The sequence below is a fragment of the Microcaecilia unicolor genome, chromosome 10 (assembly GCF_901765095.1).
Source record: "Microcaecilia unicolor chromosome 10, aMicUni1.1, whole genome shotgun sequence".
Lineage (NCBI taxonomy): Eukaryota > Metazoa > Chordata > Amphibia > Gymnophiona > Siphonopidae > Microcaecilia > Microcaecilia unicolor.
This window is the reverse complement of record NC_044040.1, coordinates 87,657,246-87,685,069: the sequence shown is the minus strand read 5'-3', so window position 1 is coordinate 87,685,069 and position 27,824 is coordinate 87,657,246. Positions and strand designations below refer to the sequence as shown.

Sequence of the window (27,824 nt, the reverse complement as noted above, 5' to 3'; positions counted from 1 at the left end):
CATCGATTCTCCTTGTTCCCCTGTTTACCTCCGTCGAAGCGGCCGCGTCTTTGAAAGCCCTGCCCGTCTGTAGCCTTCCCTTCGACTTCGTTCCCTCTGAGTCCCGCCTGCTGGTGTCATTTCCTCTTTCTGCAAGGGCAGGACTCTGAGGGAACGAATTCGAAGGGAAGGCTATAGACGTTGAGGTTGTACCTCATGCTGCTATCCAGTGGTTGGTAAGTGCTGTTTATGACGAACCTGGAAGTGTGTGACGTCAATTCAGGAAATGGATACAGCGTTAGAGGCAGCACGAACCCTTCAAACTTTCACTGCCACGGAGTCAACTTCAGAATGTTGGAGGTGCTTTTTATTATATTGGATAACTATTGCCATACTGGGAAAGACCAAAGGTCCATCAAACCCAGCATCCTGCTTCCAACAGTGGCCAATCCAGGTCACAAATACCTGGCAAGATCCCAAAAAAGTACAAAACTACTAATCCCAGAAATAGTTGATTCTCCCCAAGTCCATTTAATAATGGTCTATGGACTTTTCCTTTAGGAAGCCGTCCAAACCTTGCTTAAACTCCACTAAGCTAACCGCCTTTACCACATTCTCTGGCAACGAATTCCAGAGTTTAATTACACTTTGAGTGAAGAAATATTTTCTCCGATTCGTTTTAAATTTACTACATTGTAGCTTCATCACACGACCTTAGTCCTAGTATTTTTGGAAAGCATAAACAGACGCTTCACATCTACCCGTTCAACTCCACTCATTATTTTATAGACCTGTATCATATCTCCCCTCAACTGCCTTTTCTCCAAGCTGAAGAGCCCAAGCCGCTTTAGCCTTTCCTCATAGGGAAGTCATCCCATCCCCTTTATCATTTTCGTTGCCCTTCTCTACATCTTTTCTAATTCCACTATATCTTATTGAGATAAGGCGACCAGAATTGAACACAATATTCGAGGTGCGGTCGCACCATGGAGCGATACAAAGGCATTATAACGTCCTCATTTTTGTTTTTCATTCCTTTCCTAATAATAACTAACATTCTATTTGCTTTCTTAGCCGCAGCAGCACACTGAGCAGAAGGTTTCAATGTATCATCAATGACGACACCTAGATCCCTTTCTTGGTCGGTGACTCCTAACGTGGAACCTTGCATGACGTAATTATAATTTGGGTTCCTCTTTCCCACATGCATCACTTTGCACTTGCTCACATTAAACGTCATCTGCCATTTAGACGCCCAGTCTCCCAGTCTTGTAAGGTCATCTTGTAATTTTTCACAATCCTCCTGCGATTTAACGACTTTGAATAACTTTGTGTCATCAGCAAATTTAATTACCTCACTAGTTACTCCCATCTCTAGGTCATTTATAAATATGTTAAAAAGCAGTGGTCCCAGCACAGACCCCTGGGGAACCCCATTAACTACTCTTCTCCATTGAAAATACTGACCATTTAACCCTACTCTCTGTTTTCTATCTTTTAACCAGTTTCTAATCCACAATAGAACACTGGCTCCTATCTCATGACTCTCCAATTTCCTCTGGAGTCTTTCATGAGGTACTTTGTCAAACGCCGTCTGAAAATCCAGATATATAATATCAACCGGCTCACCTTTATCCACATGTTTGTTCACCCCTTCAAAGAAATGTAGTAGATTGGTGAGGCAAGATTTCCCTTCACTAAATCCATGTTGGCTTTGTCTCATTAATCCATGCTTTTGAATATGTTCTGTAATTTTGTTCTTTATAATAGTCTCTACCATTTTACCCAGCACCGACGTCAGACTTACTGGTCTATAATTTCCCTGATCTCCTCTGGAACATTTTTAAAAAATTGGCGTTACATTGGCCACCCTCCAATCTTCTGGTACCATGCTCGATTTTAAGGATAAATTACATATTACTAACAATAACTCCGGAAGTTCATTTTTCAGTTCTATCAGTAATCTGGGATGAATACCATCCGATCCAGGAGATTTGATACTCTTCAGTTTGTAGAACTGCCCCATTACATCCTCCAGATTTACAGAGAATTCATTAAGTTTCTCTGACTCGCCACCTTCGAATACCATTTCTGGCACTGGTATCCCACCCAAATCTTCCTCGGTGAAGACCGAAGCAAAGAATTCATTTAATCTCTCTGCTACGGCTTTGTCTTCCCTGATTACCCCTTTTCTTCCTCGGTCATCTAGCGGTCCAACCGATTCTTTTGCCGGCTTCCTGCTTTCAATATACCTAAAAAATGTTTTACTATGTGTTTTGGCCTCCAACACAATTTTTTTTCGAACTCTCTCTTAGCCATCCTTATCAGTGCTTTGCATTTGACTTGACATTCCTTATGCTGTTTCTTATTATTTTCAGTTGGTTTCTTCTTCCATTTTCTGAAGGATTTTCTTTTAGCTCTAATAGCTTCCTTCACCTCACTTTTTAACCATGCCGGCTATCGTTTGGTCTTCCGTCCTCCTTTTTTAATATGCGGAATATATTTGTCCTGGGCTTCCAGGATGGTGTTTTTGAACAGCATCCACGCCTGATATAAATTTTTGACCCTTGCAGTCACTCCTCTATGATTTTTTTTCACCATTCTCATTTTATCATAGTCTACTTTTTAAAAGTTAAATGCTAACGTATTTGATTTCCTATCCTGCTTATAATCGAAAGAGAAACACGCCTATATTTCGACCCAAATCAGGAGATGGGCGTTTTTCTGGCAAAGGCGCACAAATCGGTATAATCGAAAGCCAATTTTGGGCGTTTCCAACTGCACTCCGTCGCAGAAATGAATAAAGTTGATGGGGGCGTGTCGGAGGCGGGACTAGGGCGTGGTTAGCAGCCGAGGAGAGATGGGCGTCTTTAGCTGATAATCGAAAAAAAGGCGTTTTTACCGCAATTTTGGGTCACTTTTTTTGGACCCTTTTATCACGAACACGTCCCAAATAAGTGCCCCAAATGATCAGATGACCACTGGAGGGAATCGAGGATGACCTCCCCGGACTCCCCCAGTGGTCACTAACCCCCTCCCACCAAAAAAAACCCACTTTAAAAACTTTTTTCCCAGCCTATATGCCAGCCTCAGATTCCGTACCCACCTCCATGACAGCAGAATATGTTCGATCCTCTCACAGCCTTTCCCTGAGTCAGATGAGGCTCTCGGGTGCACTACAGGGTCACATTAGCATTGCATTATGGTGGGAGTAGGGTATTGGGCTCCGTGATTTCATTAGCTTGTGTTACAGTCTCACGATGTTGGTAGTTGGTAGGCTCTTCTCCCATGGTGCTTTTCCCTCTGCCTATTGGGTCAGAGTGTGCCCTGTTGTGTTTCCGGTAGTCCATGAGGTAGTGGCCATTTTTGTAAGCCAGATTTAGATCCCTTCCATGTGTTAGCCATGTTAGAGAACTTAGTTCTTCCCTTGAATGTAGCTGAAAGAGGGCATTGTACAGCATTCTGCCAGCTTTGACCTGCTAATCTCACTACCAGGGAGACTCGTTGCCAGTGGTGGGGCAGAACCTCTGATCTGCAGTTAACTGTGAGTAAACGCGGTTATTCCAATAAAGGACGTTTTCAGAGAGATTAGTCTTCAGGTGTCAACTGGTGTGCCAATGTTATACAGCAGTAACAAGTCCTAGAGGCCTGCGTGTATGCAGGTCCCTGGAGGACTTTTAGTGGGTACCGCAATGCACTTCAGCCAGGCAGACCCAGGCCCATCCCCCTCCCACCTATAACACTTGTGCTGGTAAATGGGAGGCCTCCAAAACCCACTGTACCCACATGTAGGTGCCCCCTTCACCCCTAAGAGTTATGGTAGTGTTGTACATTTGTGGGTAGTGGGTTTTGGGGGAGGGGGGTTGGGAGCTCAGCACCCGTGGTAAGGGAGCTATGCATGTAGGAGCTTTTTCTGAAGTCCACCGCACTGATCTCTAGGGTGCCCAGTTGGTGTACTGGCATATCAGGGGGGCCAGTGTACTACGAATCCTGGCCCCTCTCACGACCAAATGACTCGGATTAGGACATTTTTGAGCTGGGCGTTTTTAGTTTCCATTATCGCTAAAAAAAACAAACGCCCAGCTCAAAAACGTCCTTTTTTCAAAAATACGGTTCGGCCCGCCCCTTCACGGACCCGTTCTCGGAGATAAACGCCCATGGAGATAGGCGTTTCCGTTCGATTATGCCCCTCCACATATACTTACTTCAAAGCTAATATCAAATCCGATCATACTATGATCACTGTTATCAAGTGCCCCCAGCACCATTACCTTCCGCATCAGATCATGCACTCTGCTAAGTACTAGGTCTAGAATTTTTCCTTCTCTCGTCGGCTCCTGTACCAGCTGCTCCATCAAGCAGTTCTTGATTTCATCAAGGAATTTTACCTCCCTAGCGTTCCCCGATGTTACATTCACCCAGTCAATATTGGGGTAAATGAAATCACCAAAAAATAAAGGAAAAGTAGAAACTATCACTAATATATACTCAATTTTCTACTATAGACAACCCTGTATTGCAGGTGCCAGTGCACATGTATGTATGAAAAAATACGTGGAGAAAAAAAGACTTCAGAGCCCTCAGGAATAATTCTCTTTACAATGATATATTCAAAACAAGAGAACTCCTTACTTCAATCATTAGTCTTCACAAAAAAAACTCCACTCTTCTGATTCACAAAATACTAGTGCATGCACTTCAAACAATACAAAAGGTAGAGGCTGTTTTTTAAACAGCCTCTACCTTTTGTATTGTTTGAAGTGCATGCACTAGTATTTTGTGAATCAGAAGAGTGGAGTTTTTTTTGTGAAGACTAATGATTGAAGTAAGGAGTTCTCTTGTTTTGAATATATCATTGTAAAGAGAATTATTCCTGAGGGCTCTGAAGTCTTTTTTTCTCCACGTATTTTTTCATACATACATGTGCACTGGCACCTGCAATACAGGGTTGTCTATAGTAGAAAATTGAGTATATATTGGTAAATGAAATCACCCATTATTATTGGGTTGCCCAGTTTGTTTGCTTCCCTAACTTCCTTTAACATTTCTGCATCCGTCTGTTCATCCTGGCCAGGCGGACGGTAGTACACTCCTATCACTATCCTTTTCCCCTTTACACATGGAATTTTGATCCATAGTGATTCCATGAAATGTTTTGTTTCCTGCAGAATTTTCAATCTATTTGATTCAAGGCTCTCCTTAATATACAATGCTACCCCTTCACCAATTCGATCCACCTTATCACTACGATATAATTTGTACCCCAGTATGACAGTGTCCCTCTGGTTATCCTCCTTCCACCAGTTCTCAGAGATGCCTATTATATCTAATTTTTCATTTAGTGCAATATATTCTAACTCCCATCTTATTTCTTAGGCTTCTGGAATTCGCATATAAACATTTCAAACTATGTTTGTTGTTCCTATTTACATCATGCTCAGTACTTGACAGTATTAATTTGCAATCTTTTGTCTGATTTTTATTTTTATTTAAGGACACTTTCTGATCTACTACAGTCTCTTTTGCAACCTCACTATCAGGATACCCTATCTTCCCTGTTTTGGTGATATCTTTGAAAGACACCTTATTCCGAACCATGCGCTTTTGAGCGACTGTCGGCCTTCCCCCCGTTTCTAGTTTAAAAGCTGCTCTATCTCCTTTTTAAATGCCGACGCCAGTAGTCTGGTCCCACCCTGGTTAAGGTGGAGCCCATCCTTTCGGAATAGACGCCCCCTTCCCTAGAATGCTGCCCAGTTCCTAACAAATCTAAAACCCTCCTCCCTGCACCATTGTCTAATCTACGCATTGAGACTCCGGAGGGCTGCCTGTCTCTTGGGCCCTGCGCGTGGAACGGGTAGCATTTCAGAAAATGCTACCCTAGAGGTTCTGGATTTGAGCTTTCTACGTAAGAGTATAAATTTGGCTTCCAGAACTTCTCTCCCACATTTTCCTATGTCATTGGTACCGGTGACGTGTGAGGTGATATGCATGTTTTTATCTTGGGCAATTTTTGACCTTGCTGTACCTGCATCTGATATTTGAACTACTTCATATCAACTTGTAGACCTTGTACAGCAGCTTTTAAATTGTAAACTGATATGGCTTTAGCAACACACATGGTAGAACTGAACAAGTTTCACGTTTATTAGATCTTTCTATCCCACCTACTGGATAGTCATCTAGGCAGCATACAGTCTAACACAGGGACAAAAAAAGGTAGTGCGATGTGGTGGACGGGACTGTGTGGGTTAGGGGTAGAATTGATAAGATAGAAAGGGGGACATTGTGTGCTTATCCAAGTAAAACATCTGGGCACTAAGATTGGTGACTACATGGTCAGCCAAAAGAAAGGTATGTATGTGGGCTGTAGCATCTTTGAAAAGGTGGCCATGTGGTCAGTTGAGGGAAGGTTTATATTACTGTGGGTGATAAACGTCTTTGAATAGGAAAGTTTTAAGATTGTTTTTAAATCGGTCAAGGGAGGTTTGGGTCTTCAAGTGAAAAGGTAGCGAATTCCATAATTCTGGGCCTTGTATCGAGAAAATAGAATGCCTGGAGTGTTCATGTACTAGTTTTGTACTAGTTCATGTACTAGATAAGATCAGCCTAACAACAAACTGGTTTTGTTGGGCTGATCTTACCATCCTCATTGGGTAGTAGGGAGAAAGTTAGCATGAGGGGTAAGCTGGTTCTTCAGAAATATGCACAGATAAAGAAGGCCAAGAGAGATTACGAAAAAAAGATAGCATTAGAGGCAAAAACACATAGCAAAATTTTTTTTTCGGTATATTAAAGCAGGAAGCTGGCAAAAGAATCGGTTGGGCCGCTGGATGATCGAGGGGTAAAAGGGGAGATCAAGGAGGATAAAGACATAGCGGAGAGATTGAATGAATTCTTTGCTTCGGTCTTCACTGAGGAAAATTTGGGTGAGATACCGGTGTCGGAAATGGTATTTCAAGCGGACATGTCGGAGAAACTTACTGACTTCACGGTAAACCTGGAGGACGTAATGGGGCAGTTCAGCAAACTGAAGAGTAGCAGATCTCCTGGACTGGATGGTATTCATCCTAGAGTACTGATAGAACTGAAAAATGAGCTTGCAGAGCTACTGTTAGTGATATGCAATTTATCCTTAAAATCGAGCGTGGTACCAGAAGATTGGAGGGTGAACAATGTAACGCCGATTTTTAAAAAAGGTTCCAGGGGAGATCAGGGAAATTATAGACCGGTGAGTCTGACATCGGTGCCGGGGAAAATGGTAGAGGCTATTATCAAAAACAAAATTACAGAGCATATCCAAGGGCATGGATTACTGAGACCAAGTCAGCACGGCTTTTGTGTGGGGAAATCTTGCCTGACCAATTTACTTCAAATCTTTGAAGGAGTAAACAAACATGTGGACAAAGGGGAGCCGGTTGATATTGTGTATCTGGATTTTCAAAAGGCGTATGACAAGATACCTCATGAAAGGCTACAGATGAAATTGGAGGGTCATGGGATAGGAGGAAATGTCCTATTGTGGATTAAAAACTGGTTGAAGGATAGGAAACAGAGAGTGGGGTTAAATGGGCAGTATTCACAATGGAGAAGGGTAGTTAGTGGGGTTCCTCAGGGGTCTGTGCTAGGACCGCTGCTTTTTAATATATTTATAAATGATTTAGAGATGGGAGTAACTAGCGAGGTAATTAAATTTGCTGATGACACAAAGTTATTCAAAGTCGTTAACTTGTGACTGGATTGTGAAAAATTACAGAAGGGCCTTACGAGACTGGGAGACTGGGCGGCTAAAAGGCAGATGACGTTTAATGTGAGCAAGTGCAAGGTGATGCATGTGGGAAAAAAGAACCCGAATTATAGCTACGTCATGCAAGGTGACACGTTAGGAGTTACGGACCAAGAAAGGGATCTAGGTGTCATCGATGATAATACACTGAAACCGTCTGCTCAGTGTGCTGCTGCCGCTAGGGAAGCGAATAGAATGATGGGTATTATTAGGAAAGGTATGGAAAACAGGTGTGAGGATGTTATAATGCCGTTGTATCGCTCCATGGTGCGACCGCACCTTGAGTATTGTGTTCAATTCTGGTCGCCACATCTCAAGAAAGATATAATAGAATTGGAAAAGGTGCAGCGAAGGGAGACTAAAATTATAGCAGGGATGGGACGACTTCCCTATGAAGAAAGACTAAGGAGGCTAGGGCTTTTCAGCTTGGAGAAGAGACTGCTGAGGGGAGACATGATAGAGGTATATAAAATAATGAGTGGAGTGGAACAGGTGGATGTGAAGCATCTGTTCACGCTTTCCAAAAATACTAGGACTAGGGAGCATGCGATGAAACTACAGTGTAGTAAATTTAAAACAAATCGGAGTAAATTTTTCTTCACCCAACAACGCATAATTAAACTCTGGAATTCGTTGCCGGAGAACGTGGTGAAGGCAGTTAGCTTAGCAGAGTTTAAAAAGGGGTTAGACAGTTTCCTAAAGGACAAGTCCATAAACCACTACTAAATGGACTTGGGAAAAATCCACAATTCCAGGAATAACATTTATAGAATGTTTGTATGTTTGGGAAGCTTGCCAGGTGCCGCTGTCGTGGATAGGATGCTGGGCTCGATGGACCCTTGGTCTTTTCCCAGTGTGGCATTACTTATGTGCTTATGTAAACACTAGAAGTAGTATTTTATAGATAATATGGTGCAAAACAGGCAACCAATGTGCCTTTTCTAGATGGGGTGTTACATGTTCATATTTTTTTATGTTACTAACCTAATTATTTTCGAAGGAGAAGGCCAGCCATCTTCCGACACAAATCAGGAGATGGCCGGCCATCTCCTAAACCCGGCCAAATTGGTATAATCGAAAGCTGATTTTGGCCGGCTTCAACTGCTTTCCGTCGCAGGGCCAGCCAAAGTTGAAAGGGGCGTTTCGGTGGGGTACGGAAGGCGGGACGGGGGTGTGGTAACGAGATGGCCGGCTTCGGCCGATAATGGAAAAAAGAAGGCCGGCTCTGACGAGCACTTGGCCGGCTTCACTTGGTCCATTTATTTTTAGGACCAAGTCTAAAAAAAGTGCCCCAACTGACCAGAGGACCACCAGAGGGAATGGGGGATCACCTCCCCTTACTCCCCCAGTGGTCACCAACCCCCTCCCACCCAAAAAGCAAATTTTAAACATTTTTGTGCCAGCTTCTATGCAAGCCTCAAATGTCATACCCAGCTCCATCACAGCAGTATGCAGGTCCCTGGAGCAGTTTTAGTGGGTACTGCAGTGGACTTCAGGCAGGCGGACCCAGGCCTATCCCCCCCTACCTGTTATGCTTGTGGTGATAAATGTGAGCCCTCTAAAACCCACCCGAAGCCCACTGTACCCACATGTAGGTGCCCCCCTTCACCCATAAGGGCTATGGTAGTGTTGTACAGTTGTGGGTAGTGGGTTTGGGGGTTTTAGGGGGGCTCAGCACACATGGTAAGGGAGCTATGTACCTGGGAGCAATTTATGAAGTCCACTGCAGTGCTCCCTAGGGTGCCTGGTTGGTGTTCTGGCATGTGAGAGGGACCACTGCACTATAAATGCTGGCTCCTCCAACGACCAAATGGCTTGGATATGGCCGGGTTTGAGATGGCCGCCATTAGTTTCCATTATCGGCGGGAAATCAATGGAGGAGATCTCTAACGCCGGCCCAAATATTGAGATTTGGCCGGCCCCGACCGTTTTATCAAAACTAAAGATGGCCGGCCATCTTGTTTCGATAATAAGGTCGGGTATGCTGCTTTCCAGGGCCGGCCTTAGAGATGGCCGCCCATATAGATGGCTGGCCCCGTTTGATTATGTCCCTCCATGAAGCCTAATTGCTGTGTTTTGGATCAACTGAAACTGATGAAGCTCTTTCAATTTAAACCCCTTATTTAAAGAATTAAAATGACTAATGATTAAGGAATGTATTAGAATTGCGAGTGCAGACGAGTATATTTGAGATTTTTATTGATCGAATCAGATGTAGTCTATAAAAGGAGTGTTGTATCACTTGAGAGATTTGAGATTTAAAATGTAAGCACAGTGTCCAGGACAACGCCCAGAATTTGTGTGGTGTCAGTTTGTGTTACTAGCATATTGTAGAATAGGAGAGGAAAGTGTTTTTTTTTAGCATTGTTAGTAAAAAGGAGAGCTTTAGCTTTTTCAGGATTCAGTATCAGGCTGTTATGTTTGAGCCAATTTGTAATCTGAATTAGTTTATTATTGATGAGGAGGATTTCATGGGAATCTGAGGGATCTAGTATGCAAAGAATCTGTATGTCATAGTGAGTTCTAATGATTGTGCTAAAGTAAGTAAAGGGGCCAGGAAAATGTTAAATAGTACTGGGGCAAGAATGGAGCCTTGAGAAACTTCTGAAATGGGTTTGAATGGAGAAGACAAAGTGTTATTGAAAAGCATTGTACACTTATGATCACAAAGGTTTGAGCCAAACCAGTCAAGTGTGGTTCCAGCGAAACCAAATTCCTGTAGAAGCAAGAGAAGATCAGAAAGAAGAATGCCATAAGATCCAGCGATTTCAGTATAGATTTCATTTGATCTAGGTGATACTGGATGAAAGTAGTGATCCTAATAGTGCAGTTTCTGTGCTATGGTGTTTGCAAAAACCTGTTTGGTGTGGATGAAATGCATGCATTTTAGCAATGAATGCTGCAAGTTGAGAGTGAACCATAATTTCAGCTATTTTGGCTACAAACAAGAGGTTGGCAATAGGATAGTAACTAGAATGCTCTGCAGCTGAAGTTTTGGTATCCTTGAAATTAGGCCGGATAATGGCTGATTTCCACACAGATGGAACTGACCCAGATGAAAGGCTCAAGCTGACCATAGAACAGGGGCGTAGCCAGACACCCAATTTTGGTTGGGCCTGGGCCCAAGATGGGTGGGCAGAAGAACCTCGCCCTGTCCCACAGTTGATCTGGTCTCTCCTCTCACCTGCATGCCATGTGGTCTCTCAAACATCCCCCCTCTCCAGTATACCTTTTAAATAGCAAATTTTCACCAGCAGCGAGCAGCAACTAATACACACTGCTCATGTTGGCCCCACACCCTTCCCTCTGATGCAGCTTCCTGTTTCCGCCTAGGCAGAAATACGTGAGAGGGAAGGCTGTGGGGCAGGTGCGAGCAGTATGTATGTCACTGCTCACTGCAGGCAAAGATCTGCTATTTACAAGGTATGCAGGAGGGACAGACGTTGGGAGTTTTCAGCTGGTGGGGCTTGGGAATCCCTGCCAGCCACATCATAGGTATGGTGCTTCTGGGTGGGCCTGAACCCAAAGTAGGTGGACCTGGGCCCACCCAAGCCCACCCTTGGCTATGCCACTGCCATAGAATGGATAAATGAGAGCAAAGTGGTCAGACACTTTGCTCTCATTTATCAGCAAACTATTGAAGACCCATCTCTTTAACAAGACATATCACAAAGATCAACACATGTGAATTCCCCACATGTATCCTGAACTGTCTTATAATGTTTTTCTGTTATATTACAATCATGTTTCTTTCATTGTCATGTTACCCAAAATCCTTCTGTAATACCAAATGGCTTTTCTCTTCTTATTTCCACTATTCATGATGTATTGTAAGCCACATTGAGCCTGCAAAGAGGTGAGAAAATGTGGGATACAAATGCAATAAATAAATAAATAATAAATAAATAAATATGTACCGACAGAACAGGGTCATGTGGTGTGGTTGTTAAGTTCATACTTTTGATTGATTGTCCTAATTCCATCAGAGATGGCGAATTGAAGGCATGTAGAGTGTTATATGATGAGAAAGGAAGCATAGGTGTAGAGTTTGTGATAATCAAGGTGTTGGTAATGAATGTAATGCATTTCTCAAGGTTGTGATCTTTGTTTTGAAGTGATTTGCTAGAGTTTATGCTGAGGGAGATGTTTCTAAGACAACCTGTGGACTGCAATAAGAAGTAAGGGACTTCAGTGTTTTATATAAAATAGCAGTGATTGGCACCTCTGTTATTTTAGCGGTGTAAGAAGCCAATCACAAGCTCCAAGTCGATCAATGAAAGACGTTTATTATCCAAACTCAACATATGCTGATAGTTGAAACCCAACATAGGCCGTGTTTTGGCACTCAAAGCATTCCTCAGGGGTTCTTTAAATATAAACAATAAAATAAAAATAATTAAAAGATATAAAAATTAAGTATATACGTTCAATGATAATAAATAAATCAGTGACTCAAAAGGATAGAAACATAATCAATATTGATCAATGTATTGATTAAAAACTAAATCAATACATACAGAACAGCAATAATTGAATACATTAGTGTTTAAAAACATGCATAACCAACAGAGTATTAAATAAAGCAGAAATAAGCAAATGTGGTAAAATGGTACTAATATAGAAAGATTAAAACAAAATAAAACAAATGTATAAAAAGAAAAACTATACCTCATAAGCCAGCCACAGACTCATTGCAATGTTGAGGGACAATAGCACAAATATAGCGCTACAGAGAGGGAAACATGTATTAAAACCAAAGGTGTTATATTACACCATGAAATTATATGTGTGTGTTGAAATGTTGTTGACTGCAGTGCTAACAATAAATTTGAAATCTCAAGCTATCCTTATATATGATAAAGGGACACATAATGATAATTTAACATTTTTTAAAGTGAAAATCCTGAACGAATAATCCTAAAGCAACATATAAATAACCCAGTGAGGGGAGGTCACGTGATGCATTGGTAGGGACAGACATGTTCAGGTCCCTCTTTGAGGTCCTGCTCTCTAAAACTGTACCGCCACACCGAAAAAGAACACCCTTTGACTGAACGTTTACCCTGCGACTGCCTGAAAGTGTATGGTCAAATTTCTAATAAGATCCGGAGGAGAAATGGCAGGGAAAAGCCTTAAAGAAGACAGGGAATGAGTGTGGACTGGAGAGGACAAAATGGCACCCATGGAAGCGGTGGGAGACTCTTCCTTTTCAGAACACCAGCTAGAACAAATTTCAGACACGGTAGAAAAAGTATTGGAACCATGATTGGAACAGATATTGGGGCAACTCGCACATATGGAATCTTTGCTGGCAGAAACAACCCAGCGAACCGGAGATTTCGAAAAATGAGTTTTTGCATTAGATGATGCATCAGCCATAGCTTCAAAATCTCTGGAAGACTTAGATCAACGGATACGCAAACAAGAAGCCCTGCTGGATGACCTGGAAAACCACTATCGACGTAGTAACCTGAGGATAGTAAGGCTACCCAAGACAATACAAGATCACAACCCAGGGCCTCTGCTAGAATGCTGGCTTGCTGCATAACATTGAGCTGTTTGTGACACCAATACTCTAGACTTGCCTTTAATTTAGCCTTTTCTGGACTAGTGGACTTACCAGGTTTGAGGGGTGGTGGGTGGAGGACAGCATGACCTCATGTATCTACTGTAGTCTCTATCCTATTACTTTCTTTAAAGGTGGTAGGCCCAGGTGTATAACAAGGGATGTTTTCAAATAAGGAGGTGATTGGGAATGGGGGGCAGTTGGGAAGGTAATGGGGGTTGGACTGGTTGGGAGGAATCAAATGGATGCAGTTGTGTTTTCAGGAATGATGTCTGCAAGCTTAAGTGTACTCGGAAGGCATGGTGGAGGTTGTATTTTTCATTTCCTGCTCGGGGTGGAGGCTGGGCACTCTGAGTACTCACTCCAATTCACTATTGTGTTCTATTTCTATTTAACTACATGTTATGTCAAAGATCCCTTGAATAGTATCTTGGAATGTGGGAGGTTTCACATCCCCAGAAAAACGGACCAAAATCCTCACAGCTCTTAAAAGACACAAAACAGACATTGCATGCCTACAAGAGACATGCCTTACAGTCCTAGAACATCAGAAATTAAAACGCCAATGAGTGGAGGATGTCTATTACTCTTCCTCTGGGGTAGACATCGAGGGGTAGCTGTTTTGTTTAAAAAATCTCTACATTACTGCTCTACCTTGGTGCTCCATGATGACAAAGGGAGATACTAACACGCCTTAGTAAACAGGGCCCTTAATGTCACAGAATATAAACTAACCGTATGATATAAGGAGATATACAGGCTCATTTTTGAAAGAGAAGGACGTCCATCTTTCGACATAAATCGGAAGATGGACGTCCTTCTCTCAGAGACGTCCAAATCGGTATAATTGAAACCCGATTTTGGACGTCTCCAACTGCAGTCTGTCGCAAGGACGTCCAAATTTTAAGGGGGCATGTTGGAGATGTAGTGAAGGCGGGACTTGGTCGTGCCTAACACTTGGACGTCTTTGACCCATAATTGAAAAAAGCAAGGACGTCCCTGATGAACACTTGGACGTTTTCACCCAGACGTGGTTTTTTTACGAATAAGCCACAAAAAAACCTTTTTTACGAATAAGCCACCTGCCCGAAATGACCAGATGACCACCAGAGGGAATTGGGGATGACCTCCCATTACTCCCCCAGTGGTCCCTAACCCCCTCCCACCCTCAAAAAACATCTTTAAAAATATTTCGTGCCTGCTTCAGATGTCATACTCAGGTCCATCACAGCACATGCAGGTCCCTGGAGCAGTTTTAGTGGGTACTGCAGTGCACTTCAGACAGGTGGACCCAGGCCCATACCCCCCCCCCCCTACCTGTTATGTTTGTGGAGCAAATAGCAAGCTCTACAAAGCCCACCACAAACCCACTGTACCCATATAGGTGCCCCCCTTCACCCATAAGGGCTATGGTAGTGGTGTACAGTTGTGGGTAGTGGGTTTGGGGGGGCTCAGCAGACAAGGTAAGGGAGCTATGTACCTGGGAGCATTTTATGAAGTCCACTGCAGTGCCCTCTAGGGTGCCAGGTTGGTGTCCTGGCATGTCAGGGGGACCAGTGCACTACAAATGCTGGCTCCTCCCACGTCCAAATGGCTTGCATTTGACCGTTTTTGACATGGATGTCTTTGGTTTCGAAAATCGCCGAAAGTCAAAGACGTCTATGTCTAGGGACTTCCAAATCTAGGAACATCGAAATTTAAGGACGTCCTTGGATTTGGTCGTCTCTAATGGTATTTTCGAAATGAAAGATGGACGTTCATCTTTTTTAAAAAATACGGTTTTCCCTGCCTCCAGATTTCGACGTTTTGCAAAGACGTCCAAATCGCAACTTGGAAGTTTCTTTTGAAAATGCCCCTCATGGGGTATTGCCTCTTATTTTATTTCAATTAAGTCAGGTAAAAGAAGAAGTGTGTGAAAAGCAAAACAGCACTGAATGTCAGAAGATATCCTGAAAGATCACAGTCCCCCCATGCAAGAAAGAATAAAGAGTTCCTGGCACAAGAGAGAAATCTTCAGCTAAGTACATCTGCATACAAACACCATTTTTAAAAGAGACTTTATAAGGGAAAAGTTAATAAATATACTTACCTGGGTCTACGCTGAAATTCTTTGAGGAAAATTAGAAAAAATACAAAACAACCACACAAAGAATCAAATTCTTTATTTAATGTAAAGCATTTTAATAATTTTAAAGGGAAAATTCACATAACTAATGCTATTTAACTAAATTATATTTATCTGATAGTTCTGCTTTTGGCTTAAGAAGTATTTCTGTTAAAAGAAATGAAATGAGTAGAGATAAATATAGTTAAATTGACATATTAGAATACACACTTTAATATCTGAATTGAAGTTTTATTGTTAAACTGAATAGAAACTGTTAAATACTTACCTTATTTTGTCTAATTTGACTTGGAGTACAGGAGACAAAGTTAGTTTAATTTGTACTCTCCTGTTTTTCAGAGGTGTAACTCAGGGTATTTAACATGACTACTAGCATCAGGTATCCTGAATCACATACTCATGCTCTGAAACAGAGAGGGGTAACAATAAGAACTATCAATGCAGATGAGTGGATTACGGGGGTCATTCTAAAAGAAACCATGGCCTTTGCTGATGATCTCTTGCTGGTTCTCACTAACCCCATGAATTCCCTACCTCAACTCCTAAGCGTAGTCTCTTCCATTGGTAACACCTTGGGATTTACACTCAATCTCAGTAAGTCCAAAGCTATGCCAGTGGTTGCCAAGACTCGTACTGACTGGCAGCCTCGCGAGACTTCAACTCTCGGTGGCCATTTTGAAACGCCGAGAGCCGGACTCACCACAGGACAGGAGGATGCAGGGCAGCTAGCAGCTCCAGGCAGGAAAAAGGGGGCTCTTTCCTGCCCCGAAGAGGTACCTCTAGACCACCAGGGATTGGGATAGCAGAGTAAGGGGAGGGGAGGAGGAGGAGAGATGACAGGGGGGAGGTGAGGGCGTAGAAGGGGATGAGAAAGGGGCAGCTCCCCCCCAGCAAAATGACACCCCCCCCCCCCGGTGCATCTTTACCTGCTGGGGGGGGGGGGTGGCGGCGTGCGTCTGTCAGCAACGCTCGTTCCTTGCTCCCTCTGCCCTGTTACAGGAAATAACCCGTTCCGGGGCCAGAGAGAGCAGAGAACGAGAGTTGCCGACAGACGCGCGGCACCCCCCCAGTGGCGTGCACCCGGGGCGGACCGCCCCCACCGCCCCCCCCCCTTAGTATGCCACTGGTTGGTGGCGATCCCAAGCTCTATCAGCTGAAGACTTCCCCTTGATGGTAAGCCAAGATGGAAAGAAGCGTTTTCTCGCCAGCTGAAATATTTTTTTGGTGCTGTGGGGGAGAGCACATGGTGCCCACCCACTTCTTGCCTAGGCCCACCCATAATCTGTTGTCTGGCTACGCCCCTGCTGTAGGGGCAAAACAAGCACTACTGAAGCACCATGAGGTACTATGTACAGACCTGCATGTACCTATATGGCAAAATATATAGCTTCATAAATACATGGCACTATCCAGCATTAACAGCCTGATTATAATATGCAAACTCAGACACCCCATCTGAGTTAAAGCTTGTTGCAACATGAAGTTGTGACCTTAAGTATGAACAGAAGCTGCTGATAAGGTTGCCAATGTTCCAGGACAACAAGATTGTTATCAGAATTGACATCATAGCTAGGGCAGCTAATAATTGTCCTACACAAACCAAATAAAGATCCCCTCTCTGTACAAAACTACCACCCACTTTCACTTATAAATGTAGATGCTAAAATACTAGCTAAGTTGATAGCTAAATGTCTACAGGCTGTTTTGTCCTATATCATTTACATTGATCAATCTGGATTCATGAGCAGCAGACTGTCTAGTGACAACACTAGATTGTTTTTTAATATTATAATGCAAACTAATATGTCACAAGAAACAGCTGCGGCCATGGGCCTGGATGCTGAAAATGCCTTCGACCATGTCTAATGGTCTTTTCTGATCTATGCGCTGTAGTGGTTTGGTTTCAGCCATGTATTCGTTAATATGGTCAAACTATTATATTATAAGGCTATTACTAGGGTCCAAACTAATGGTATATTACAAGGGGGACTCGACAAGGATGTCCTCCGTTACCTCCCCTTTTTAATATAGCATTAGAACCTGTACTGATAGCGATAAGATGTAATACAACTAATAAAGGGTATCAGATGTAGTAGAGTGGAAGCTAAATTATCTGTGTATGCTGATGACATTCTATTACACATAACTCCAGACTCCATACCTAATATCTTGGAGGTAATAAATAAGTACGCTACCATACCTGGCTACACATTAAATGTTTCCGAAACAGAGATCATGCCATTTAACACCTACACATTCAGTGATGAGCTCAAGAAATATAATTTTCAATGGTCAGCTAACAAAATTAAATACCTGCGTATCTAATTTGGTCCCATGGGAGAAGAAACATTGACATATAATTCCACTTATATATTAGATTTGGTTCATCAATTAGCAACAAGATGGTCACCTTTGAAACTCTCATGGTGGTGTTGTCTTGAGTCAATCAAGATGATGATAGCACCAAAAATGAATTACATATTGAGCATGATTCCCTGCTTGTTCAATCCTCAGGTATACAAAAAGATTGACTCATTACTCTCGCCTTCTTATGGAATAATAAGACCCTGAGAGTTGCTTTAGCTAAACTGAAATCCACTAAGATAAATGGTGGGGTCAATTTCCCCAACACTTATGAATATCATTTAGCTTTCTTGTTAAGACAAAGCTCAAGATGTCTGGTGGGCTCTCCCACAAATAGAAACTCTGTTCTGGTTACAATTTGAATGTGAATGCTATAAATATACTCCACCTAAATATATACCTTTCATGCATAATTTTAAATTACAGGAAGATGACAATCAGGTTCATTTTCAAAAGAGATAGATATCCAAAAAGTGACATAAGTCAGCATTTGGACGTTTATCTCACAGAAACATCCTAATCAGTATTATCGAAACCTCTTTTTGGACATCTTTCTCTGAAGTCTGTCCAAATATCAAGGGAGCGTGCCAGGGGCATGTTGAAGGCGGGACTTGGGTGTTCCTAAGACATGGACATCTTTTAGCAATAATGGAACAAAACAAAGTCTCCAAGACTAAAACTTAGATGTTAGACCTGTTTTTATAGTGAATAGCTATATTGGGAAGTGAACCCACTACTACAAGATCAAAGTCTGCAGCTTTAACCACTAGGCTACTCCTCTACTCTGCACAAGAAGTGCCCCAAATGGCCAGATGACCACTGGAGGGACTCGGGGATCACCTTCACTTACTCCCCCAGTGGTCACTATCCCTCTCCCACCCCCCAAAATTGATTACTTGCCAGCCTCTATGCCAGCCTCAGATGTTACAATTAGAATAGCATGCAGGTCCCTGGAGTAGTCTAGTAGTGGTGCAGTGCACTGCAGACAGGTGGACCCAGGCTTCTACCTCCCCCTACTTGTTACACTTGTAGAAGAAACTGTGAGCCCTCCAAAACCCACCAGAAACCCACTGTACCCACATATTGGTGCTCCCTTCACCTGTAAGGGCTATGGTAGTGGTGTACAGTTGGAGGTAGTGGGTTTTGGGTGGGGTTTGGGGGGCTCAGCAGACAAAGTAAGGGAGCAATGGTTAGATGTGTACCTGGGAGCATTTTATAAAGTCCACTGCAGTGCCCCCAAGGATGCCCTATTGCTTTCCTGGGATGCCACTTTTCCACTATTCTACCTGATGCCAAGCTTTCTATTTTTTTTTTTTTTTATAACATCTGAGCCCTGTGTTTATTCTTTACTAGTAAAAAAAGGCCCGTTTCTGACACAAATGAAACGGGCGCTAGCAAGGTTTTCCTTGGAGTGTGTATGTTTGGGAGAGTGTATGTGAGAGTGACTGTTTGAGAGTCAGAGTGAAAGTGTGAGTGTGTGAGAGAGAGAGTGAGTCTGGGTGTGAGTGTGTTTGTGAGAGAGTGTGTGTGAGAATGAGAGTGTGTGCAAGTGTGTATGTGAGACACAGTGTGAGAGAGAGTGTGTGTGTGTGGGCAAGAGAGAGAGTGTGTGTGAGACACAGATTCTCTGTGAGAGTGAGTGTATGACACCAAGCGAGTGTGTGAGTGACTGTGTGGCACATAGAGAGTGAATGTGATACAGTGTGAGACAGAGTGTGTGAGAGTGAGAGTCAGAAAGACATTGTATATGAGAGAGAGAGTGTGAGCCGTGCCCTCCCAATCCATGGCCATCTGTCCCCTGCCCCCTCCATTCATCCTTTTCCAGCAATTCCCCTCTGTCCCTGAGCCCTGCCCTCCCAATCCATGGCCATCCATGTTTGTCTGTCACCTGCCCCCTCCATTCATCCCTATCCAGCATTTCCCCTCTCTGCCTGAGGCCTGCCCTGCAATCCATATCCATCCATGCCCATCTGTCCCCTCCATTCATCCCTATGCAGCAATTCCCCTCTCCCTGAGTCCTGCCCTTCCAATCCATGCTCCTCTGTCACCTGGTCCCTCCATTTTTCCCACTCCAGCATTTCCCCTCTCTGCCTGAGGCCTGCTCTGCAATCCATATCCATCCATGCCCATCTGTCCCCTCCATTCATCCCTATCCAGCAATTCCCCTCTCCCTGACTCCTGCCCTTCCAATCCATGCTCATCTGTCACCTGGCCCCTCCATTTTTCCCACTCCAGCATTTCCCCTCTCTGCCTGAGGCCTGCTCTGCAATCCATATCCATCCATGCCCATTTGTCCCCTCCATTCATCCCTATGCAGCAATTCCCCTCTCCCTGAGTCCTGCCCTTCCAATCCATGCCCATCCATGCTCCTCTGTCACCTGGCCCCTCCATTTTTCCCTATCCAGCATTTCCCCTCTCTGCCTGAGGCCTGCTCTGCAATCCATATCCATCCATGCCCATCTGTCCCCTCCATTCATCCCTATCCAGCAATTCCCCTCTCCCTGAGTCCTGCCCTTCCAATCCATGCCCATCCATGCTCCTCTGTCACCTGGCCCCTCCATTTTTCCTTATCCAGCATTTCCCCTCTCTGCCTGAGGCCTGCTCTGCAATCCATATCCATCCATGCCCACCTGTCCCCTCCATTCATCCCTATCCAGCAATTCCCCTCTCCCTGAGTCCTGCCCTTCCAATCCATGCTCATCTGTCACCTGGCCCCTCCATTTTTCCCTATCCAGCAATTTCCCTCTCTCCCTGAGTCCTGTCCTCCCAATCCATGCCCATCCATGCTCCTCTGTCCCCTGCCCCCTCCATTCATCCATTTCCAGTAATTCCCCTCTCTCCCTGTGCCCTGTCCTCCTAATCCATACCCATCCATGCTCCTCTGTCCCCTGCCGCCTCCATTCATCCTTTTCCAGCAAGTCCCCCCCCCCTCGCATCCATGCTACTCTCTCTCCCATGTCCCAGCCTGGCCCGCCCTCTTCTCCCCCCCCCCCCCCCTTCGCATCCATGCCTCGCATCCATGCCCCCCCCCCCTCCCCTTCGCATCCATGCATCCCTTTTTTTTTTTTTTTATTCTTTTTAACTTTACCTCCGTGGCGGTTCGTGCAGCGAAGCGTCAGGGAAGGAGGCGGCGCTCCCGACGTCTAGCTTTCCTTTCGCTGTGTTCCGCCTTATTTTGAAGGCGGAACACAGCGAAGGGAAGGCTAGACGTCGGGAGCGCCGCCTCCTTCCCTGACGTTTCGCTTCCCGATTTGTTTGTTTTTTTCGCGAGGGCGGGGCAGAGACGGCTGGCTGGCTTGAAGGCTTCACACCACGAATCCACGAACCCTACAGCTTCAGTGACGTCAGATGGCTTCACAGAACGTTGGCCTCATTAGAACGTTCACGGTGCGTTTTATTATATTAGATTGTTAGATTTGGGCTTTGAATTCAGATCTATAGATGAAAAGAAGGTCTCATTACATATATCTAAATAGCAGAGTGCTATTTTTCCATACTTCATAGCAATAGTGTACATTCCCTAATTACCTGTCCCAATGTAACTGAAGCTTTTACCTCCTCAGTGCATGTAAATGGTTTCATCCCTGTGTGGATTCTCTGATGCCATGTGAGGCTTTCTTTCCAACCAAAGCTTTTACTACACTCACGACATGTAAATAGTTTCACTCCTGTGTGTGTTCTCTGGTACATTGTAAGGTTTACCTTCTGACCAAACCTTTTACCAGACTCTATACATGCAAATGGTTTCTCTCCCGTGTGGACTTTCTGATGCACTTTGAGATTGACTTTACAACTAAAGCTTTTACCACACTTAGAACATATGAATGGTTTGACTTTATTGTGGATTTTCTTGTGTATTTTGAACATTTTGCATTTGGATGTATTTGTTTGAAAATGGACCAAAAAATAAAACATCCAAATCACAAAATATTTTTCCAAACAGCATTTTCAAAAGGAAAAGAGAAACTTTTTTTTGTAGAAAATGACCTTGCCTGTTCTGATTTTTGACGTTTTACAAAAAACGTCCAAATTCAGACTTAGATGTCATATCCAAAAATGCTCCTTGTGCATTTGACTTGCCCAAAGTCACAAGGAGCAGCAGTGGGAATTGAACTCATGTTGTCAGGATCAAAGCCTGCTGCACTAACCATTAAACCACTTCTCCTCTGTTTTGGACGTCTTTTGTTTGAAAATGGACCAAAAAAAAAAGGCCGTCCAATCCCAAAACATCCAAGTCACAGGACATCCATAGTATTTTCAACCACAAAAGATAGACATCCTTCTTTCCTGTTTGGAAATTCTGATTTAGTCGTTTCTTTCTAAAATGCCCTTCCTACTCTATCATTGTAATATAATTTGTACCCTGATAACACAGTATACCATTGATTGTCCTCCTTCCACCAAGTCTCAGAGATGTCAATTATATCTACCTCTTCATTTTGTGCTGTATACTCTCACTCTCCCATTGTGTTTTTAGGCTTCTAGCATTTGTATATAGACACTTCAAATTGTATTTTTTTCTCTGCATCTACAAGCTGCTTAGAAGTTGACATGGATAATTTGCTTCCTTTACTCTGTTCTCCCCTTAAACACTCCTGGCTTTGCTTTACTATTGTTGAAATCTCTCTTTTGAGATTCCCTAAATGTCCTATTTTAATTGTATCTTTCAAAAATACCCCACTCTGAAACTATACACTCCTGGATGACTGTCAGCTTTCCTGCCTCCCGCCAATCTAGTTTAAAAGCTGCTCTCTTTCTATGCTAGAATAGTAGGGTCCATACACCTTGTTGAAGGGCCCCAAATGTGCTGCTAGAGCAAGAGTGAGTCTTTGCACTAGATCAGGGATTTAAATCTTTCTGGTTCTATAGACCTCCACTCTCCATCCTGCAAGTTTGTGTTCCCATCAACCTTTCTCTTCCTTTAGCTGGTCCTCATCAGTCTCTCTCTCTCTCTCTCTCTCTCTTTCACCCCCAGTATCTCTTTCCCTCATTTCTTTCTTATTCTTTCTTTCCCTAATTAGTCCCCATCATTCTTTCTCATTCCCCCAATCAGTCTCCATCAGTCTCTGTGTATGTCTCTCTCTTTCCCTCAGTTAGTCCGCATCACTCTCTTAGGAAGTCCTATCCATTATTTTCAATATATCACAAAATTATATTTTGTGAACAACACTCCTAAAATGTATGAGCAACCGCTCTGCTTAGAGGGAACATTGGTCCTATCCCCAACTTGTTCTTATCAGCCTCACTATCTTCCCTCTGCTTGTCACTGATTTAGGATGATTTGACAGTACTTTGTAGGTTTGCCTAAACTATGTGAATTACTTGCACAAAAGTGGGATTCACAAAGGGGTTAACACGGTTTAGTAGATACCACTTTTACTTTGGGATACTAAAAACTCAAGTTAAAATTTGTTTTTAATGAACGTTAGTAAGTAACATAGTAACATAGTAGATGACGGCAGAAAAAGACCTGCACGGTCCATCCAGTCTGCCCAACAAGATAACTCATATTTGCTGCTTTTTGTGTATACCCTACTTTGATTTGTACCTGTGGTCTTCAGGGCACAGACTGTATAAGTCTGCCCAGCACTATCCCCGCCTCCCAACCACCGGCTCTGGCACAGACCGTATAAGTCTGCCCAGCACTATCCTCACCTCCCAACCACCAGCCCTGCCTCCCAACCATCGGCTCTGGCACAGACCGTACAAGTCTGTCCAACACTATCCCTGCCTCCCAACCACCAGTCCCGCTGCCCACCACCGGCTCTGGCACAGACCATATAAGTCTGCCCAGCCCTATCCCCGCCTCCCAACCACCAGCCCCGCCTCCCGATCTTGACTAAGCTCCTGAGGATCCATTCCTTCGGCACAGGATTCCTTTATGCTTATCCCACGCATGTTTGAATTCCGTTACCATTTTCATTTCCACCACCTCCCACGGGAGGGCATTCCAAGCATCCACTACTCTCTCCGTGAAAAAATACTTCCTGACATTTTTCTTGAGTCTGCCCCCCTTCAAGAAAAATGTCAGGAAGTAGCTCCCAAAATTTGCCCTTTTACTTATGTTAATGGTCTTTATCTACCTAGACCTCATTCTTGGGAATCATTCTTCACAAGTCACTTCTAAGCAGATCAATTATTACCAAATTAATCATTTGCAATAACATTTACTTACTTTTCTGTCATGTAATATATAGTTTTTGATGAATTTTTGGAGCATACATCCATAAACATTTATTAGTCAGAAAGACTTGGATATCTCCTCTTTTTACTTCTGAGAATGACTAATGGGTAATGGATTAACTGTTTGGACCTGCTGGTTTCTTCCAAGCAACTCTGATTGATCATTGTCAGAGACAAGACTGGGCTTGATAGATCACGCTGACTCACCATTGCACCTCTTCTGCCTATGATCTTATGTTTTTATTTTATTAAAGAAAATGTTAAACCATCTAATCTGTGATTCTACTTAATACAGTCACTAATTTTCCTTTTGGCAGATGAATTCAAGGGCTCAACAATAGTTGAATTAACAAAGAAAGAAGATACCGTCTTGGGTCTCACGGTATCAGGAGGAATTGACAAGGATGGGAATCCAAGAGTATCTAACCTTCGTCAAGGTGGAATTGCTGCAAGGTAATCATATCATAAAATGCAACTTAAGATGAATTACTACATGCAAGAATTGAATCAAAATAAGGCCATGAATAAGTAGATTATTGCTTCTATAAGATGGTGAACTATTAGAGCAGAACATAAAGGTAAGCATTTGCTCTGTCAAGTTTCCGTTCATTCCATTAAAAGTTAGAACAGTTCTAAGTCATTACTTTTTCCAACCCAATGGAAGCTGGAAAGAATTATACAAAAGCAGTCAAGAATATCTGTCTGTCTGTCTGGGGGCAAAATAACTCTTCAAACATTTATGGAAAAGGATGAAACTTTGCAAAATAACTCAGCAAATCATTTTTTCTTTGTATCAATAGATTTTTTAATTAATATTTTAATGGAGAACAAGACAAATCAAAATAGTGTTACCCAACCTCCAGTAGCAAAACCAATAACAATAATACGCCCTCCCCACCAAGAAAAACACCTCCCCCTCCCATTCCCCTCCAACACAGCGTTCAATCAATAGTGATCAATGTTGTTTCTTCAATAAGTGCTGAATTGACAGACACAACATGCCCCCCGCCACCATAATACCTAACTCTTACCCTCCAGGAAAATGAGATCAAGGTGCGTCCATTCCTCTTATTGTGGATTAAAACAACATTTATACTGATCAGTCAGTTGCTCCTTGTGCCGTATTACTTTTAGTCTCTGTTTCCAATCTAATATAGTAACATAGTAACATACATGGAGGGGCATAATTGAACGAAAACGCCTATCTCCATGGGCGTTTATCTCCGAGAACGGGTCCGTGAAGGGGCGGACCGAACCATATTTTCGAAAAAAATAGACGCCCATGTTTTATTCAACAATGTGTGAGCTGGGCGTTTTTGTTTTTCAGCGATAATGGAAAATGAAAGCGCCCAGCTCAAAAACGAATAAATCCAAGACATTTATTCGTGGGAGGGGCCAGGATTCGTAGTGTACTGGTCCCCCTCACATGCCAGGACATCAACCGGGCACCCTAGGGGGCACTTTTACAAAACCAACAAAACAGGTAAAAGAGCTCCCAGGTGCATAGCACTCTTCCCTTGTGTGTTGAGCCCCCCAAATCCCCCTCAAAACCCACTGCCCACAAGTCTACACCATTACTATAGCCCTAAGGGGTGAAGGGGGGCACCTACATGTGGGTACAGTGGGTTTGGGGGGGTTGGACGACTAATAAGCATTAAGCAGCACAATTGTAACAGGTAGGGGGGATGGGCCTGGGTCCACCTGCCTGAAGTCCACTGCACCCCCTAACAACTCCTCCAGTGACCTGCATACTGCTGCCAGGGAGCTGGGTATGACATTTGAGGGTGAAAATAAAAATTTGTGAAACATCATTTTTTTGTGGTGGGAGGGGGTTAGTGACCACTGGGGGAGTCAGGGGAGGTCATCCCCGATTCCCTCCAGTGGTCATCTGGTCATTTAGGGCACTTTTTGGGGCCTTATTCGTGAAAAAACAGGGTCCAGGAAAAGTGTCCTAAATTCTAGCTAAAAACGCATACTTTTTTCCCATTATCAGTGAAATGCGCCCATCTTTGTTCGGCAGATAACCACCCCCAGTTCCGCCTTCGCCACACCTCTGACACGCCCCCATCAACTTTGTCCGCATCCACGACGGAGTGCAGTTGAAAACGTCCAAAAATCGGCTTTCGATTATACCGCTTTATTCGGTTTTGTGAGATAAACGTCCATCTCCCGATTTAGGTCGGAACTTGGGCGTTTTTCTCGTTCGATTATAAGCAGGATAGTAACATAGTAGATGATGGCAGAGAAAGACCTGCACATTCCATCTAGTTTGCCCAACAAGATAAACTCATATGTGCTACTTTTTGTGTATACCTGACCTTGATTTGTATCTGCCATTTTTAGGACACAGACCGTAGAAGTCTGCCCAGCACTAGCCCCGCCTCCCAACCACTAGCCCCGCCTCCCACCACCGGCTCTGCCACCCAATCTCCCATGTAGATGTCCAAAAGTTGGGAAAGAAAGGGGAAGAGCTATTACTAGGAGATTTCAACCTGCTGGATGTGGACTAGAAAGTTCCATTTGAAGAATTAGAAAGAAGTAGAGAGATCGTGAATGTCTTTCAAAGTGCTCTACTCAGACAAATGGTGACAGAACCCAAGAGGGAGGGAGTGATGCTGGATCTGTTGCTCACAAAAGGGGAAAGTATGTCTAATGTCTGAGTGGGAGCCCACCTGGGCAGTAGTGATCATCAAACTGTTTGGTTTGATATAACAGCTAAACAGAGGGCAGGCACTCAAAACATAAAGTCCAGGATTTCAAACACGCTGACTCTAATAAATGGGGGCATACTTGAAGAAAGAGCTGATGAGATGGGAGGACATACAAGACATAGAAAGACAGTAGTCCAAGAAAACAACAGGGTAATCGATCTGCAAACTCCAAGATGGAAAACAGACAAAGCAGATACATATATGAAAAACAATTTTTAATGAATTAAAATCAAAATTAAATTAATAAGCCCGACACAGGCCGTGTTTCGCCCAACTGGGCTGCATCAGGGGCTACAAAACAAACAATAATATAACAATTAGAACAAATTTAACAATTAAAATTAAACTAATAGTTGAATTCTATAACCATGATCGAATACTCAGCTGATAATCAAAAACACCATGATAATAAAATGTAGTATATAAATAAATAAATTAAAATAAAATATCAAAAAGGACATAACAAATTACCGTAAATAAAAAATGTTTAATAATTAATTAATTAATTAATTTCAATTGGTAGTAGTAACTAAAACTTAATAGTGTAAATTACCTATTTGTTGAGTTCACAATTGCTCAGTAGAAAAGCACACCTTAACAGATGTCACTTTAAAAAGAAAAATCCTACAATGAGAATTGGGCAGTATATCAGGAATATATTACTATGTATAAGTCAATATGCACATACAAATACCTTCATAGGACATTTTATGTAATGAAGGTATTTGTATGTGCATATTGACATACATTGAGGGGCATAATCGAACGCGAACGCCTATCTCCATGGGCATCTATGTCCGAAAACGGGTACGTGAAGAGGCGGGACAGACCGTATTTTCGAAAAAATGGACGTTTTTCAGCTGGGCGTTTGTTTTTTTTAGCGATAATGGAAACTAAAAACGCCCAGCTCAAAAACGTCCTAATCCAAGCCATTTGGCCGTTAAAGGGGTCATGATTCGTAGAACACTCGCCCCCCTGACATGCCAGGACACCAACTGGGCACCCTAGAGGTCAGTGCGGTGGACTTCAGACAACGCTCCCACATGCATACTTCCTTACCACGGTTGCTGAGCACCCAACCCCCTCCCCCAAAACCCACTACCCACAAATGTA

At 43.2% G+C, this 27,824-nt stretch overlaps 1 protein-coding gene across 1 annotated transcript in view; it reads left to right on the top strand.

The window, feature by feature from the left end:
• GRIP1 (glutamate receptor interacting protein 1) overlaps positions 1-27,824 on the top strand; it is a 675,191-nt gene that overhangs the window by 107,503 nt on the left and 539,864 nt on the right. Inside the window, 1 exon segment of the mRNA XM_030216417.1 lies at positions 24,318-24,453. Within this exon segment, the coding sequence (XP_030072277.1) occupies positions 24,318-24,453 (136 nt within the window).